Raw genomic sequence first — 19,248 nt, forward strand, 5'->3', positions numbered from 1 at the left:
AACTCAGGAAATCATATTCTTTCCCCTCCCCAGAGTTTTTGTTGTTACTGTTTATTGTTTTTGTTGCTTATTTTGGTCTAGTGACTTTCCTAAATGAATTCCTTAAAGTCTTTGTTCTTTATTTTATGTGGCCACTGAATTCTCTGGTTAGTTAGCTTAGCGATTGCACAGAGGTTTCCTTAAGCGTGTTGAACCAGTAAGTCTCCCAGACTCTAGTGACTGGCTCTGTGTTTTGGGGGCATGCTTTCAGTGCTGTGAGAGGTGTTTTACACCTCTGTCTTCCTTTTTACTTCCTGCTTGTTCAGAGTGTCAAAGTCAGCCAGTGGGGGATGTTAGAGCCTTCAGGGGTCTTTCCTGGGCCTGTGCATTTGCATAGCCTTGCACATATACCTCCCAGATTCCCAGGAGTATGTCAGTATATTCGGAGTTTGCTGTGGACATCTCAATTTCTAGCCCTCGCCCTCTTTTCCCACCCCCCCCACCCCCCATTTTTGGTCAGTTTCTTTGCTCCAGTTGTTATTTCTGTCTCAGGTGTCCACCATATTGAACAGTTGTCACTGGTTAGTTTTGATCATCACCTCAGGGAAAAGGCCTCTAACATTGAACAAGCTCTAAGTCAGGTCAGATAAAGACAAGCCCTACAATTGGGCTCGCAGGGATGTGCCAGGTAGGTGGAATGATAGTTCTTTGGGAATGGGGACTTTTAGGGAGCTCCAGACTTGGGAGCTTCAGCTCTTTCTAGTGGCTGCCAGGCTGCTTGTTTTCTCTTACCATGATGGTAAGTTGATTTGGACAGTTTTTGCCAATGTTTTCTTTGGTTCTTTGAAGCAGATTTTCGAGGGTCCATACTCTGCCATTTTAAAGGGCTCCTCTCCTGTTTTATGATCACAATATTTTCTCTTATCTCTTTGGAAGCACTAATGACATTTTTTTGAAAACTTTTTCTTTCTCTTCAAAATCTCGTCTGTCCTCCAAGTTTGGATTTCTAAGTATGTGTTTATGTCGATTTCTCTTTTTCATGCTAGAAGCTCTAAGTATATGGATGCAGCTTATTGACTGAGATTGCTGTGTTTAAGTATTTGCTTCCAGGAAATTATTTAAAATGTATATATAAAATTTTCTAGGAAGGAACTAATTTGAACTAAATCTTATAGTAAAATAAATTCCAATTGGATTGAAGAGTTTAATATGGAAATTTAAATTCAGAAAAAGTAGGGGAAGATGGTAGTTATTTGTCAAACCAGTAAAGAAATTTATTTTAAATGGAAATCCAGAGATTTAAAATAAAACAATTTGGTGGCTTCAGAGGGTAATCATTAGTTATGTATTCAATGTCTTTGAATATATAAAACTCATCCCTTTAGATTTGTGTGAATCAGTAGTTCCCAAGAGAGACATTTTATATTTTTGTGCTCAGAGCTAGCAAACAAAACCAGTCCTTTCATTCCTAAGGAATGCTTTGTTGGTGTTAGACTGTCTCTTTAGGTGGTAACCTTGATAGGAGCTGTTGTAGCAGCATTAATGAGCAGAGAATGAGGGAGCTAGTGAGACAGGAGTGTGAAAGCAGAGGGAATTCTGAATTAAGGTGCACATACCAATAATAGTTATGTTTATAGTGTTCTCATACCTAGTTGTTCAGGCCTGCCAGGTCGTGGGTAATGTGACCGCAGTGAGCATGCCTTACCACTGAGAACGAATCCACAGACTCCGTACACAATTACCATTTAGAATGCTGGATACTCTCCCAGGAATGGGAGAAATACTTGCCCTCTTCCAGTAATTTCAGGAACAACCAGACTAGAGGTATACCTTGGCTCCAACTTACAAACTTGCAGGCATGCTCACATCAGAGGCTGTGGTTGTGACACAATCAAGTAGTGCTTTAGTGAGGGCATGCCCTGGCAACCTGTGTCATGATGTTATTTATGAGTTTGTCAAGCCGTTGAAGATCTTTGTTACTTTAAAAAAGGGAAGATAATGGAAACATCATAAGAAACACAATCATGTAAGGCATCTTTCCAGTTCTTTAGTAACTGCTGGAGTTGAAAGTGAGTTATAGTTTTACTCATTTCTGGTCCTGAGATGGCAGTTGGAGTTTTATTCAGTGCCAGTTTTAACTAATGGGTAGCGTCTGCCTGGAATAGTTTTGAGAAGGATTCTGAGGGAACATCTGGGCTTGGTGGAAAGATGGCTTGAAAAGATTGTTGGTGTCACCTATGGAATGGGGAGAGGCAGTGCATCAGGCTGGTTCATCCCCTTCATTTGCTGATGTGTAATTTTGGCCTCTCTGTTACTTAGAGCATGAGCTCCAGAGGGTAAGAACTCACTAGCTCGGTGTTGGGCTCATAGTGGGCACTCTAGTTTTGAGTGAATGAACAAATGAATGAACAAACACCAGAGCTTGTGTGAATACCCACAGTTTTCCAGAGTGAGGAGTTAGGTTTCAGCTGTCTAACATAGAGATGTAACTCCTGAGCGAGCATCTGCATGGCATACGTAGTGCTTGATACAAATACCAAGAGAGCATAGCTCACATCTATACCCCTGAGGAGCTTCCATTCGCTTGAGAAGAAAAGACAAACATGTTTGAAATGATGAGAGCTGGCAGGATAGGATGGTGTGCTAAAAAGCACTAAAATGTCCCTAAAATTGAAGGCATAGATACATTACTTTGGAATCTCAACACTTACTCCAATATACCTGTGCTGTGCTTGAGAAAACCTCTTTTTTCTTTTTCTTTCTTTTTTTTTTTTGAGATACAGTTTTGCTCTTGTTGCCCAGGCTGGAGTGCAGTGGCGCAGTCTCGGCTCACTGCAAGCTCCACCTCCTGGGTTCAAGCGATTCTCCTGCCTAAGCCTCCCTAGTAGCTGGGATTACAGGCACCCACCACCACATGCAGCTGATTTTTTGTATTTTTAGTAGAGATGGGGTTTTACTATGTTGGCCAGGCTGGTCTCGAACTCCTGACCTCAGGCAATCCACCTGCTTCAACCTCCCAAAGTGCTGGGATTACAGGTGTGAGCCACCACGCTGGGCTCAAGAAAGCCTCTTTTTTAACTTTTTCTATTAAGTATGATTGCATTCTCCCACCTTTTTCTTTCATTTTTGGTGTCACTAGGATGGAGTATTTAGACTGGTTAAGGAATTTTGCTTTAATTTAAATGCCAAGGTGAAATGATCCATTAATAGAAAATAAATGTAATACAGATTTTTTTTAAGCTGAAGATTATCCAGTCACAGCATTTGTTTCTAGAGAAATTATTTCTAGCATTTTTGGATTGAGCATGAATCACAGCAGGAAGCACAAGCCTTTGTAATGTACTATTAGTGCATTTTGAAAAGCTCCATCCTAAGTAATTGATAGTTTGCGCTAAGAGAGAAATAGGAGAAACACACACTTCTCATAATATATACATTTTGTGTAGAGTAGTCAGTAATGTCTGAGAGCAGGGGCTCTGGATTACTACTCTCAGGGCTAGAATCTCCACCCCACACGTATGTCACCTTAAGGAGATTAAATGAGCTCTTTCAGATAGACTTCTAGGCCCATTCTTTACCCATAGTAAGTGCTCAGTTATTGTTGGCTATTGTTAATGTTATTGATTTAGTCACTGTGTTTCGTTCTTAGGTGGGTCTGTATCATTGATTTTTGGGGGGCGGTGGGGATCAACTTCACATTAGCATTTTAATGTAATTGGCTATGAGCAGTGATGGTTAATAGTTTGTTTACATTTTTGCTTTCATACAGATTGAATGTAATTTTTACAAAATTTGATGAAGTCCAGAAATCTGGAAACATGATACAATCTGCAAATGGTGAGTAGAAAAAGCATTCTCTGCTTTTGCTTTTTCAGTTTTACATTTGTATCATTTATGTTATATGTGAACAGCTGAATTAGGTAATTTAGTAAGAGTTTCTAACTCTTAAAACTTAACCTCCATTCACCCAGTTTTCCAGGCCAGAAACAGTGGAGTGAATCATCACTGACTTTCATAACCTGTACTGAATTTAACTAATCCTGTTGGCTTTACTTTTAAAATTGCATCCTGAATCCCAGGAACTCTCATCATCACTGCTACTGTCTTCCCAGCGCAAGCTGTCATGGTATTTTACCTGGGCTCTTGTGTTTCCCTCCTAAACAGTATCTTTTCTTCTACTGTTTCCCCATACCTAAAGTCTGTTTTTCATATAGCAACCAGAGTAATCCTTTCAGACTACAAGTCAGGTGATGTGAATCTTCTTCCTAAACCTCCAAAGGCTTCCCATCACACCCAGGCTGCAATTCAGCAACTCACCATGGCTCACTGGGCCTTGAGTGATCTGGCACCCATCACCATTCTGATGTCATTTGAATTGTTCTTTGTGAAAGTTCTCTTTGCTCTAGCCACGTTGACCTCCTTGCTAATTTTGAACATTTTGAGCATCTCCTGCTTCAGGACCTCTGTGCTTATAATTCTTTCTGCCTGAAGTATTTGCCCTGTGGGTATCATTGTGGCCTCCTCCCTCCTCCCTCATGCCATGAAGATCTCACTTCATACAGTATCACTGCATTACTGAAGGCCACGGGAATAGCACGCTCTGTGCCTCACCCTGTTGGAGGGTTCTTCTTAGCGTGTATCACTAGAAAAGTATGTGTTTACTCATGAGAGCAGGACCTTTACTTTATTCCCTTTATTGTTCTTTATTTGTTTCTCAATGAGCGTGAGTTCAATGCCTTGAAGAGTCCCTGGCTTGTGATAGGTGTGCAGTAAGTATTGTTGAATAAATAAAGTAATGATTTTGATGTGAATCGTAACCTGTTGTTTCCGGTTCCTGTATTTCTTTCCCTATACTTTGTGATGATATTTGAGAACTAGTGGGTAATTCTTGTGAGTCCAGGAGAGGAAAAGACAGGAATGAATTACTCCTGTATGAAGGAAAGAATATCAAAAAGTTAATTGCTGAGAAAAACTTTTCTAACTCTGGATACCTCATTGTATCATAGCTAGGCTATTTTAGAATTTTTAGGTATATTAGATTACAACCAGTACCGAATTCATTAATCATGTTGGATTTACTTTTAAAACTGTACCCCGAATCCCAGTAATTCTCCTCATCACTACTCCTGTCTTCCTAGTACAAGCCTTCACATTTTGAATATCTTGAGATTGTAAAGAAGTGTCTGAGTGCTTTTCCTCAAAGTAAGTTGGTACATAGGGCAGAGCGGGTAACCGAATGCAAGGCTTTTGACTTGTGCTCTGCTGTGTACCTATTATTATTCCAGAGGATTTTTTCTTTGAACAACATGTTTCCTATATAAAATGCTTAAAGTGATCTAAAAATGCTTCCGTTAATCCTCCTTGTCTCTTTTTCGTAGATCGTAAAAAATAATAGAAAACGAATATCATAATTCAGCTATTACCATCAAAAATCATTTTTGCTATATTAGTTCATTTTCCTATAACAGTATAATTTGTATATAACTATGGTGTAATTTTCTCTACTTTACCCTGTACTTTAGTGTACATACTTTGATATGTACTTTAAAAAACATATCATTGGTAGAGCCAATGGCATCTGAGTGGTGCACTCGTGATGAGTGGGGTTGCTTGGTGTCCACAGGCAGGTCTTCACAGGCAGTTAGTTGATGGACACATGCTTTTACTTTTGTGTGGGTGTATTTGTGTGGTTTCTCAGTTTAAAAATTGTTGGCACTGGGACAGAGCATGCTGGGCAAGTAAGTAAAAGCAGTGGCAGGAAAGTGAGTTTGTGCTTCATAAGCCAGTATTACGGCTGTGAAACAGAATCTCATTATAGTGCTGGCATTGGGGAGAAAGACTGCATCCACATTGGGGATCTTGCCTAAAAGAGTGTACATACACTCCATGGGATCCAGTGATGTGACAAATATGATTTCACCCTCAGGAATGCCAAAACTGTGTGGCATTGGATGTATCACAAGCAGCATTTTCTATGTGGTTAGGTATAAATATTGCCCCCAAATTCCCTTTTGTGTGTGTGTGTGTGTGTGTGTGTGTGTGTGTGTGCGCTCATGCACACACATAGGTGTAGGGTTGAGAATGGAAACAGTTCTTTTAAACATCTGTGTTAAAAATAGCAAATGGTAAGGAAGCCTTAACAAAATTTCTTGGAGGTCGATAATTTCAGCTTTTTGCTTTATATATATATAGTATTACTGTTTTAATTGTTAGAGCCAAAATGTTTAAGGAAACTAATATATAGCCATATGTGTAAAATTTTAGAATTTCTAACCTAAATGATTTTCATCTCTTTACAGTAACTTTGAGAGACCAATAAATTGTTCAGTTGCTGTCAAAAAACAAACCACCTGATTTCCTTCATTGCACATTTAGATGGCGTAGAGAAACTGCAGTAGTGATGGAATAAAACCTGTCTCCCTCTTTTATCTAATTCTCTCTCTCTCTCTCCCTCCTTTTCTCCTCCTCCTTCTTTTTCTCTTTTCTTTTCCCTTCCTTCCCTCCCTCCTTTCCTTTTTCAACTCTTTTCTTCTCTTTTCTTTCTCTCTCTCTCTCTCTTTTTCTCTTTCTGTCTCCCTCTCCCTCTCTCTCTCTCCCCCCCAACCTCCTCTTCCTTCGTGTTTTTTTTTTTAACACAACTCCCAGTGTAATTCTTTGATCTCTTTTGAACTTCAAACCTTTGACTGTTCAGCTTTCTCTAGATCCATCCATCCTCTGCTTTCTCCATTTCTTACCTTATATGGCTTATATTACAACCTTTTTGAACTTATTAGTTGTAGGAGTTTTTGTAGCGTCTGTGGAGTTTCCTACATATACAGTCTTGTGATCTGCAAATAGCAACAGTTTTATCTCTTTCAGATACGTGTGCTTTTAATTTCTTTTTCTTGCCTTATTGCACTGGCTAGAACTTCCAGTACTATGTAAAATAAGAGTGGTGAGACAGGACATCCTTGTCTGGTTCCTATCTTAGGTGCTAAGTATGGTATTAGCTGTAGGATTTTTGTAGATGTTCTTTATCAAAATGAGGTAGTTTTCTATTTACTTCTGTTTATCTTATCTTTTTTTTTTTTTTTTTTTTTTTCCAGAGCAGGAATAGAAGTTTATTTAAAAAGGCTCAGAACAGGAAAGAAAGGAAGGTGTGCTTGGGAGAGACCCAGGTGGGCACATGAAAGTTAAAGAAAGAAAGTTAAATGCCCTTACCTGAGTTTTTGTCAGAAATAGGTGTTAGGTTTTTTGTGAAGTTATCAGTATATTTTAAAAATTGAGATACTTTCTCCTTCTAGTTGCCGTTCATTTAAAAATTAAAAATTGAGATTATATGTAATTTACCTACTGGTGTTTCACTTTTTAAAGTGTGTGCTTTAGTGGTTTTTTTTTTTTTTTTTTGAATATTCACAAAGTGTGCAACTGTTACCACTATTTAAATCTAAAATACTTCACCCTCACATCCCATTCCCATTAGCACTTACTCCTTATTTCCCTCTCTCCCCAGTTTCTGGCATCCTATTTTCTGTCTTTATGTTGCCTATTCAGGACCTTTTGTATAATTGGAATCATGTAATATTTGGCTTTTGTGTCTGGTATCTTTCACTTAGCATGGTGTTTTCAAGGTTCATCCATAATGTAGCATGTATCAGAAGTTCGTTCCTTTTTATGGCTGAGCAAGATTCCATTGTGTGATTAGACTACATTTTCTTTATCCGTCTGTTGATGGACATTTGGGGTTGTTCAACTTTTTGGCTATTGTGAAGAATGATTCTTTGAACATTGTTGTAAAAGATTTCATGTGGATATGTATTTTCATTTCTCTTGGCTGTATACTTTGCAGTAGAATGGCTGAGTTGTACATTTAACTTTTTGAGTAACTGCTCAAACACAGTAAACACACAGTTTTCCAGTTTTGCGGCACTATTTTATATTCTTACCAGCCACCTGTAAGAGTTTCCAGTTTCTCCACATCCTCACCAATAGTTGTTATTGTCTGTCTTTTTCATTATTGTCACCATAGTGGGTGTAAAGTGGTATCTCATTGTGGTGTTGATTTGCTTTACCTTGACGAGCAATGGTACTGAACATCTTTTTCATGGGCTTGTTAACCCTTTATATACCTTGGTTGGAGAAATGTCTATTCAAATAAATCTTTTGCCCATTTTCTAAAGGGTTTAATTGCCTATTTATTGTTGAGTTATAAGAGGTCTTTAGATGTGCTACATACCAGACTCTTTAACAGATGTGATTTATTTGCAAATATTTTTTCCCATTCTGTGGGTTTTCTTTTCACTTTCTTGATAGTGTCACATGAAATATAAAGTGTTAAATTTTGATGAAGTCCAATTTATCTGTTTCTTTTTTCTTTTGTTATACCTAAGAAACTATTGCCTATTTTTGGCCAGATGTGGTGGCTCACACCTGTAATCTCAGCACTTTGTGAGGCCGAGATGGGCAGATTATCTGAGGTCAGGAGTTTGAGACCAGCCTGGCTAATATGGTGAAACTCCATCTCTACAAAAATACAAAAATTAGCCAAGTGTGGTGGTGCACCCCTGTAGTCCCAGCTATGGGGGTGGCAGGTGGGGCCCTGAGGTGGGAGGACTGCTGGAACTTGGGAGGCAGTGGTTTCAGTGAGCTGAGATCGTGCCACTGCACTCCAGCCTGGTCGCGAGACTCTGTCTCAGAAAAAAAAAAAAAGAAGAAGAAGAAACTATTACCTATTTTTACCACAGAAAAGAGGCCAGGCATGGTGGTTCATGCCTGTAATCCTAGCACTTTGGGAGGCCAAGGCGGACAGATTGCCTGAGCTCAGGAGTTCCAGACCAGCCTGGGCAACATGGTGAAACCCCGTCTCTGCTAAAATACAAAAAATTAGCTGGGCGTGGCGGTGTGCACCTGTAATCACAGCACTTTGGGAGGCCAAAGGCGGGGGATCATGAGGTCAGGAGATTGAGACCATCCTGGCTAACATGGTGAAACCCCGTCTCTACTAAAAATACAAAAAATTAGTCAGGCGTGGTGGTGAGCGCCTGTAGTCCCAGCTACTCGAGAGGCTGGGGCAGGAGAATCGCTTGAACCCGGGAGGTGGAGGTGGCAGTGAGCAGAGATTGTGCCACTGCACTCCAGCCTGGGTGACAGAGCCAGACTCCATCTAAAAAAAAAAGAAGAAAGGAAAGCTGGGTCTGACCTCCTCCTGGTTTCTTCCTGCTTTTTGGGCTGCACCTTCTTGGCTTCCTTTATCTAATGTCTACTAATTAGTCATTATATTCCTAAAGCTTGATTCTAGGCCTTTTCCCTTCTTAGGCAGTGCTTTTTCCCTGGTTACAGATATCCATAGCTGTAATTTTATTTATTAGCTATATCACATTTTTTCATAAATGTTTGTCTCCTATACAGATCTTGGGACAGGATTGGAACTGTATGTGAAACAGCTGCCTGTCTGACATTTCCTCTTGTATTTGAAACATATATCTAAAACCAAATTTATATGCTACTTCTGGCTGAAAGACAAAATACAAAACAGTAAATATTGCTCCACCCTAAATGTTTTCTGTACTCCTTATAAGCGTGATTGCTCCATTATTCATCCTGGTATGCTAAAGGTTGGGTGTCATTTTTGATACCTCCCTCTCCCTCGCTTTTCATAAATATTACCACTGATTCGTATGGAGTTTAACTCAAATACTGCTTTTTTATTGAGGTAAAATCTACATATATAATTAACTATCTTTACCATTTTTAAGTGTACAGTTCAGTGGTAATAAATACATTTATATATATTTTTTTCTCTTCAGTCTTCCCCCCTCTTCCTGGCCTTTGGTAACCACCAGTCTAATCTCTACCTTCGTGAGATATACCCTTTTAGCTCCCACATATGAGTGAGAACATGTGATATTTGTCTTTCTGTGCTTGGCTTATTTTATGTAATATAATGGCCTCTAGTTCCATCCATGTTGCTACAAATAACAGGATTTCATTCTTTTTATGGCTGAATTATATACCATTGTGTATATATACACATTTTTCTTAATTCCATTCATCTGTTGTCCTCCCAAATGGTGTCAGATCCCTCTGTTAAATGTGGGCAGGCACCCCCTACCCCACTGCTTGGTAGGCATCATTTTTGCAGGTTTACATTTGGTGATTATTTGACTAATACCTATCTCGGCACTGGACTGTAACCCTTCTGCATACAGGGGACTGTGTGTCTGTTTTTGCTCATTCTGAGACTCGGATACCTTGCAGGCTGTCCTCTTAGTCCCAGTGTTCTCTGTGATTGGTTTGTTTCACAGGAACCAGCTTTTCTTCTTTGTCTCTTAGTAAATCTTGAGTGCGTGTATGAACATTTAGTATCTGAGCTGACTAGATTCTTTTTCTCTCTGCTTTTTCCCATGGATTCTTATATACCCACTGGGTTCTGGAGTGTTGCATATGAGCTGGAGCTGAGAGAGAACTGAGCAAAACACAGGAGAGAATGAATGACAACGTGGGGCTCATTTCCAGGCTCCTAAACGACCTCTTGGGCAGAGGTTCTGATCACTCGATAGCTGCCTTGGTTGGTTAGCGCTGCATGTCCACAGAGGGGCTTCCTAGGCTGACTCAAAAGGGTGTCTATTAAATGATCTATGTCCTTCTAATGCCCATTTGTGAAAATTTAGCAGCCTGTACTCAGCATAAGGACTTGGCAACAAGTATCTGTTTAATAAATGGTGACTGTGTATGCCAAGCAGTAGTTTTAGTTGTTAATTTTCGAGTGTGGGTGCCCCCATGCCTCCATGTGGAGAAGTGTAGACAGTGTCAGGGAGCAAGCCGAAGGGGATTGCTTTGGAAATGTGTGACTATCCTTCCTCAGGAAAGGCATCTGTGCCCTGCTCTGCAACGCTTTAGCTGTGGGACTTTGGGCAAGTGACTTAACTCTTGTGAACCACATGTGCTCATCTGTAAAATGGAGTGAAGACCTTAAAGAGATTTTGTGGAGAATAAATGAGATTGTGTGTAAAATTCTTAGCACAGTGCCTGGGACATGGTTGGTGCTCAGAATAATAGATTCTCCTCCAGTTGCTCGATTTTAGGGGTATATTCATTTTTTAAATAAAAATAATATTTGAGAATAACTGTCATGCTTGTAGACTTTCAGATTATTTTGGAGTACATGTTTAAAATTTAACATTTATTTACTTTTAAAATTGTTATTATTATTTTTTGAGACGGAGTTTTGCTCTTGTTGCCCAGGCTGGAGTGCAGTGGTGCGATCTTGGCTCACTGCAACCTCCGCCTCCCGGGTTCAGGCGTGTCTCCTGCCTTAGCCTCCCGAGTACCTGGGATTATAGGCGCTCACCACCATGTCCAGCAAATTTTTGTGTTTTTGTCTTTTTAGTAGAGATGGGGTTTCACCATGTTGGTCAGCTGATCTTGAAATCTTGACCTCAGGTGATCCACCCTCCTCGGCCTCCCAAAGTGCTAGTATTATAGGCGTGAGCCACTGCGCCCAGCCATTGTATTGTTTAAAGTGACAATACTCTTTAAAGATTTTTATATTTTATTTTATTTTGTTTTATTTTATTTTATTTTATTTTACTTTTTGAGATGGAGTCTTGCTCTGTTGCCCAGGCTGGAGTGCAGTGGTGCAGTCTCGGCTCACTGCTACCTCCGCCTCCCAGGTTCAAGGGATTCTTCTGCCTCAGCCTCCCGAGTAGCTGGGACTACAGGCACCCACCACCATGCCTGGCTAATTTTTTGTATTTTTGGTAGAGACGAGGTTTCACCGTGTTAGCCAGGATGGTCTCGATCTCCTGACCTCAGGTGGTCCGCCCGCCTCGGCCTCCCAAAGTGCTGGGATTACAGGCGTGAGCCAATGTGCCTGGCTCAATATTTTAAATTTTTATGGGCATATAGCAGGTGTATATATTTATGGGTTACATGAGGTATTTTGTATAACAGTCACATCAAGGTAAGTAGGGTATCCATCAACCCAAGCAATTGTCATTTCTTGTGTTACACTCTTTTAGTTATTTTAAAATGTATAATAAATGTTGACTGTAGTCACCCTGTTGTGCTATCAAATACTAGATCTTATTCTAACTATGGTTTTGTACCTTTAACCATCCCCACTCCCTTCCCCACCACCACTATTCTTCCCAGCCTCTGCTGGTAACCGTTATTCTTCTCCCTATCTCTATGAGTTCAGTTGGTTTAATGTTTAGCTCCCACAAATGAGTGAGAACATGTGAAATTTGTCTTTCTATACCTAGCTTCTCTTAACATAATTTCCTCCAGTTCCATCCATGTTGTTGCAAATGACAGGATCTCGTTCTTTTTATGGCTGAATAGTACTGCGTTGTGTGTAGGCATCGCATTTTCTTTATTCTTTCTCCTGTTGATGGACACTTAGGTTGCTTTAAAATCTTGGCTATTGTGAACAGTGCTGCAGTAAACATGGGAGTGCAGATATCTCATCAATATACTGATTCCTTTCTTTTGGGTATATACCTAGCGGTGGGATTGCTGGATCATATTGTAGTTTCAGTTTTAGTTTTTTGAGGAACCTCTATACTGTTTTCTGTAGTGGCTGTACTAATTTAACATTTCTGCCAACAGTGTACAAGAGTTCCCTTTTCTCCACATCCTTGCCAGTATTTGTTATTGCCTGTCTTTGGATTAAAGCCATTTTAACTGGGGTGAGATGATACCTCATTGTAGTTTTGATTTGCATTTCTCTGATGATCAGTGATGTTGAGCACTTTTTTAATATGCCTGTTTGCCATTTGTGTGTCTCCTTTCGAAAAATGTCTATTCAGATCTTTTGCTTATTTTTAAATTGGATTATTTGGTTTTCTTTCTATTGAGTTGTTGGAGCTCCTCATATATTCTGGTTGTTAATCCCTTGTCAGGTGGGTAGTTTGCGGATATTTTCTTGCATTCTGTGGGTTGTCTTACACTTTGTTGATTGTTTGCTTTGGTTGCCCATACTTGTGGGGTGTTACTGACAAAATCTTTGTCCAGACCAATGTCCTAGAGAGTTTCCCCCATGTTTTCTTTTAGTAGTTTTATAGTTTGAGGTCTTAGGTTTAAGTCTTTAATTCATTTCTATTTGATTTTTGTGGTGAGAAATGGGGGTCTAGTTTTATTCTTCATATGGATATTCAGTTTTTCCAGCACCATTTATTGAAGAGACTGTCCTTTCCCCAGTGTATGTTCTTGGCACTGTTGCAAAAATGAGTTCACTGTAGATGTGTGGATTTTATTTCTGGGATCTCTATTCTGTTCCATTGGGGTCTGTGTGTCTGTTTTTATTCCAGTACCATGCTGCCACAAAAACAGCAATGGTAATAGTATAATTTGAAGTCAGATAATGTGATTCTTCCAGTTTTGTTCTTTTTGCTTAGGAAGGATGGCCTTGGCTATTCTGAGTCCTTTGTGGTTCCATGTAAATTTTGGGATTACTTTTTTTATTTCTGTAAAGAATGTCATTGGCATTTGATAGGGATTATGTTGGATCTATAGATTGCTTTGAGTAGTATGGATAGTAATGCTCTTTTAAAATTGCTTTATTGAAATATAATTTACATACCATGACAGCATTCATTTCAAGTGTATAATTCAGTAATTTTTAGTATATTCACAGATAGCTGCAACTGTGCATCTATTGATGGACATTTGGATTGTTTCTACCTTTGTCTATTGTGAATAGTGCTGCTTTGAACATTTGTTTACAAGCTTTTAAACACCTGTTTTCAGTTCTTTTGAGTGTATATCCAGGAGTCGAATTGCTGTATTATATGGTCATTCTATGTTTAACTTACTGAGGAACCACTAGACTGTTTTCCACAGTGGCTGCACCGTTTTATATTCTCTCTAGCCATTGCCCAATTCTCCACTTTCTGGCAATGCTTGTTGTTTTTTGTTGTTGATGTTGTTTTAATTTTTTTTTTTATTATAGTCACCCTAGTAAATACGAAGTGGTATCTCATTGTGGTTTTGATTTGCATTTCCCTAATGACTAATATATTTGAACGTATTTCCTGTGCTTCCTGGCCATTTGTAGATCTTCCTTGGAAAAACATCTATTCAAGTACTTTGCCCACTTAAAAATCGAATTGTTTGTCTTTTTGTTGTTGAACTATATATGATTTGCAGATACGATTTGTAAAATTTTTTTTTTTTTCTTTCTGTGGCTTATCTTTTCACTTTTTTTTTTTTTGGAAAGGGAGTCTCGCTCTGTCGCCCAGGCTGGAATGCGCTGGTGCGATCTCGGCTCACTGCAAGCTCCGCCTCCCGGGTTCTCACCATTCTCCTGCCTCAGCCTCCCAAGTAGCTGGGACTACAGGTGCCCACCACCATGCCCGGCTAATTTTTTTGTATTTTTAGTAGAGACGGGGTTTCACTGTATTATCCCGGATCGTGTTGATCTCCTGACCTCGTGATCTGCCCGCCTCGGCCTCCCAAAGTGCTGGGATTACAGGTGTGAGCCAATCTTTTCAGAATTTTTTTTTGGGACGGAGTCTTGCTCTGTTGCCCAGACTGGAGTGCAGTGGCGCATCTCAGCTCACTGCAAGCTCCGCCTCCCGGGTTCCCGCCATTCTCCTGCCTCAGCCTCCCGAGTAGCTGGGACTACAGGCGCCTGCCACCACGCCTGGCTAATTTTTTTTTTTTTTTTTTTTTGTATTTTTGTAGAGACGGGGTTTCACCATGTTAGCCAGGGTGGTCTCGATCTCCTGACCTTGTGATCCTCCTGCCTCGGCCTCCCAAAGTGCTGGGATCACAGGCGTGAGCCACCACGCCCGGCCTCTTTTCACTTTTAAGTATCTTTTGGTGTATGAAAGTTTTAAATTTTGATGAAGTCCAATTTGCTTTTTTTCTTTTGTTGCTTGTGAACAACAGTGTCCTTTTGAGTAAGAAATAACCGTTCTGGATTTTAGCTAAGTTGGAAGAACCATATTTAATGGTGATACTCCTAAGAAATAATAGGGTTTTATCCAGGGTTTGTATATCTTGACGTTCAAAATTATGTTGTTCTCTGATGCTTAATATTTATATGAAACCCATGGACTTAATTTTTAAAAGCGTAATCAAATTGTGACTAAAACAGCAATGAAAAAGCAGCCGAGTAGCAATTTGAAATGGGCTTCCTGTCTGTAATAGAATACTTCATCTTTGTGTGATTCCTTCTTGTTGCTAGGTTACCCGAAGGCCTTTCGGCTTTGAATGGTGAGAATATGAGAGTTAAAAATATGTTGCTATATAGATGTTTCTTCTTTTTTTCATCTCTGTGTAATTAGCAAGCCCCTTGAAGCAAAAATTACAGTTTTTCTTTCCATGAGTTTCAAAAAGCAAATTATTTGTAAGTTTTTAAATCATGCAGATGTGCTTATGCTCATGGGAGAATTGGATTTTCAGAATGAAAGAGCCAGTAATTATGGACTACTCAGTGTCCTTTATCTGCAACCACTTAATGATCTTTAATTGGATTTGATTGAAGCGAGGCCCATGAACATTAATTTGGTTAAAAAATACACAAGCTTTTGAGTTTCTTGAGCAAAACTAACATGTTTATGAGGAAAGATACAAACTATCATTTTGGTTAAATCCATGATAATTCTATAATAAATTTGTAGCTAAAGTAAAAGACCCAATATTTATTTGCTAATAAAACTATAAAGTAGGTAACAAGTAATCATAACATTATTGACTCTTATACGTGAATGTACCGGGTATCATTTTGTTACCAAATGCATTCTGCCTTATGGTTTTACACTTAAAAAACTGTAACTTGAAAAATATTACAGGTATCAGTTCTACTTTGTTGGAAATGAGAAATACCTGTGCAAGTCTGAAAACAGACCATTGACAGATTGTGTTAGATAAGATCGGAATTATTGCCTGGTGTAGCTAGGACAAAGCATTCATTTAAAGGCAAATCAGTTGTCTTTTCTTTATTAAGAAGCCAAGCCATTATTATCCATGCTTATCCTTTAAAAGCAATGATTGTGAATAAGTGGATCAGGTGCCAATACTAGGTTCACACTCTCTCCCTGTGCTTGTTTATTAGACTATGCATATTACAAGGTTTGGGATAGTGGTTCAGTATCTTAGGAAAGTGTTTCCATAGTCACGAATACAAGGATAATGTGTTTGTTACAAGGCTGGCATATGTGTTGAGCTGTGCTAAGAAGCCCACCTAAAATAGCCTGGAAGAGACTGCTTCTGATGGCAGCATAAGTCACGTAAGCTGCAGCGGACAGCTTATTTTATTTTCTATGTGGAAATAAGATTGCTTTTTGATACTTTTCTATTTAAGATTTGTGTTAGGAATATTCTTCTGTTTCTTGAGGGGGAAGAACTGATTAAAAAATTTTTAATAGCACTTTTAAAGAAGACTCTCTTACATGAGTAGAGTTGGATGGAGAAGGCTCACACCTCCCCCCAACCCCCACCCCCCAACCCTTTTTAAAAAATCAGTGTTAGTCTAGGCTTTTATTTTGGAATAGGGTGGCAGTTGTCATTGGTGCCGCCGGATCACACTGAACAAGTGTGGGTGGAGGGTTTGCTGATGCTTAAGTTGCTGTGAGTAGGTATAGCTTTCAGAGCAGTGTTTTTATTTGGTACCAGGATTACTGACAATCATGACTACTGGTAAAGGTAGGCTGTTCTGATATATTCTGAAAAGTGTTTATAATTATTGCTGCTTGGCTAGGAAATGCTTGAATATTTTTATAATTCCTTTGATAACTAAAAATCCTGGGTGAAATATGGGAAAGATTGTTATGAATTTTGTTGGTATTTAAGCAGGGAAAAATTGTGAAGCCTACAGGGAAATAAACATCAATGTTAACCTTCTAAGACTAGGACCAAGGAAGTAGGCACAGTAGGCTGAGGCTAGCTGTGTTTTTATCTTCTGTTTATTTCATGGGCTTTTAATTTTTCTCTGCTTTCCTATGTTCACAGTATGAGGGTTATGAACATAAATCTATTTGCAATTGCAGGGTATTTGTTAATAAAGCTAAGCAGTCTTGAAAGGAATCTACTGGCTAGAAATTTCTAAGTTTTCCCAGTAGCATATAGAGGAAAAGCATAAATGATAGCAGTGCAAGGATACTGCTTCTGTCTTAAGTCATTATTTATTTTTTTCCCCTTTAAAAGATTTGCATTTTTAAAATGCAGAAATGTACAGGAAAACTACAAAAGAAGTGTTGTTCACAAAAAATCTTATTGATTAGCTGTCAGTCTTTCCACATAGCTTTTTCCCAGGTTTGGCCAGTATCGAAGTGATTTTAAAAGAGTCTGTGTAAACAGGGTTTGCATTCAAAGGTGTAGGGTGCAGTTGATGTGATGGGAACAACCTGTATCGCTGTCTTGCTTTCCTAGGGGATGGTTTTGCTGGCAGGCTCTTAATTTGTTGTCTCCAAAGGGTATTTCCAGACTCTTCTACTGAAACAGGTATTGCACAGAGGAAAATTGCATACAGTAACAAGTGTTTATTTGTCTCCTGCTGTGGGGAATTGGGCCCACATTCAGGACTTTTGCTCAGTGTTTATTTTGTAGTAGATTATTAAAGGTTTCTACAGCTATTTTCTTAAATTTTGGTTAAGTTGGGCTGAAAGTACTGGAAGATGCTACATTTCTGCTCATATTTTTAAATCGAGAATTTAAAGTATATTTGTATTTTTTAATTGAGGATTTAAGGTATACAGTGATAATATTTTTATTTCATACCTAAGTAGCGTATGCTATTTTCAGGTTAAACTGCTGCAGGAAATCAATACTTGGGCAGGGACTTAAATAATTCATGTTCTGAAGTAACCTCTCCCAGAACCTTTCCTTTGAGGATTTGAAAGTGTGTCACTTATAAGTGGCATTTGTCTTAAGTTGTGATATTTTCATTTGTATTTAGCAACAGGTCAACATAATATGGGAGCCAACTTTTTCATGTTAAAAGCCATGGAGATAGCCTCCTGAATCTGAGTTTAAAATAAAGACTGTTCTTTCACTTAATATATTTTTTCAAATTGCCTGCCTCCTTAGTCACTGTCACCTGGAATTCAGGCTTAGATGCTTTGGTAACTTTTACCCTCAGTAACTGTAATCGTGATAGGAAACAAGGATTAAAATACTGTTTCTTATGGAAGTGGCATATTTGAATCATATATTAATTCATGACCATTAAAAATCTGCAAAATATAACAGCAGTGGGTCTTCCAAGGTGTGTAGGGTACTTTAGTGTTTTCAGAACTCTTTCCTGCATTTTGTGTTTTAGGAACGTCACAGCAGCCCCATGAGGAGTAGGAAGGGTGGCTTTTCAACACAGATACCAAAGGTTTTGGGTTTTCTAGAATTGGGTTAGTTGCAGGACAGGGGAGAGCCCTAGTTTTTGCCATCTTAGACCTAAGTCTTTCTTCCAGAAAGCCATCTTGTCAGGCCAAGTGCTCTGGAATCCCTCAGACAGGGTATGAGTGCCACCACTGCACGGGCAGTATGTGACCTGGGACTGGCAGCATGGCTGTCCACCTTCATTTTCTCATGTGCAAATTGGGGATGATAGTCCCTATGCTAAGGAGCCAGTGGGGGCCTTGGGCCTGGCACATCAGTCTTATCCTATTGATATAGGGACACATCCACTGTGGCAGCTCCAGATGATCTCCTAACAGGAGGTGTGAAGGTTGAACTGAGGTTTAAAATAATACAATTGATCTTTTTGTGTCGATAGGGAAAACTAAGAAAAGATGCGGAATCAAATGTATCCTAAGATCTTGTAAAAAGAAACCGCCATTCAGTACGCAGATCTTGGTCACTAATTCCACCAGGGCTCCTTGGGGAAATGGCTGAGTTTAGGCCTGGAGCAAGGTGAGCCAGTGTATCTCGCAGGGCCAGAAAGTAGGGAAGTGGTTGAAAAAAATCAAAGAAAAAGCAAAACAAAACAACAGTATGGGTATCTCTGAGAGACAGGAGTCAACTGAAAGTGCTTCCAATAGCCAAAGCTAGAACACTTGAAGCAACATAGTAAAGTAGTGTTGGGTTTTAACCCAAAGTATAAAATAAATGTTAATGATCCATACTGATGTAAATAAAATGACTGAAAAGTATGTAAATGGAGATGAAGAGACGAACCTCTTGTGCAGAATTATTCCAAATCATTTATGCAAATATCCCACTCTAAAGGAGGGGAGCATAACTTGCTAGTCTGTCAGTGTGGTGGGTGTTCTTGATAGGATGTGATGAGAATGGCATTTTATGTCTGTGGTCTTCCTCCCAAAGCCCCATAAGCTCTGTGGAAACATGGCA

At 39.3% G+C, this 19,248-nt stretch overlaps 1 protein-coding gene across 27 annotated transcripts in view; it reads left to right on the top strand.

Moving 5' to 3' along the window:
* The window catches only part of CLASP1 (cytoplasmic linker associated protein 1), a 309,768-nt gene that overhangs the window by 146,357 nt on the left and 144,163 nt on the right, over positions 1-19,248 (top strand). For all 27 annotated transcript variants that reach the window (XR_012421050.1, XR_012421051.1, XM_065525354.1 and 24 more), the window contains exon 8: positions 3,749-3,816. Coding sequence is in view for 25 of the 27 variants with exons in the window: in XM_065525354.1 (XP_065381426.1) it covers positions 3,749-3,816 (68 nt within the window). In the remaining 2 variants the exon portion in view is untranslated. The remainder of the gene's footprint in view (positions 1-3,748; positions 3,817-19,248) is intronic.

Source organism: Macaca fascicularis, chromosome 12 (genome assembly GCF_037993035.2).
Source record: "Macaca fascicularis isolate 582-1 chromosome 12, T2T-MFA8v1.1".
Taxonomy (NCBI): domain Eukaryota; kingdom Metazoa; phylum Chordata; class Mammalia; order Primates; family Cercopithecidae; genus Macaca; species Macaca fascicularis.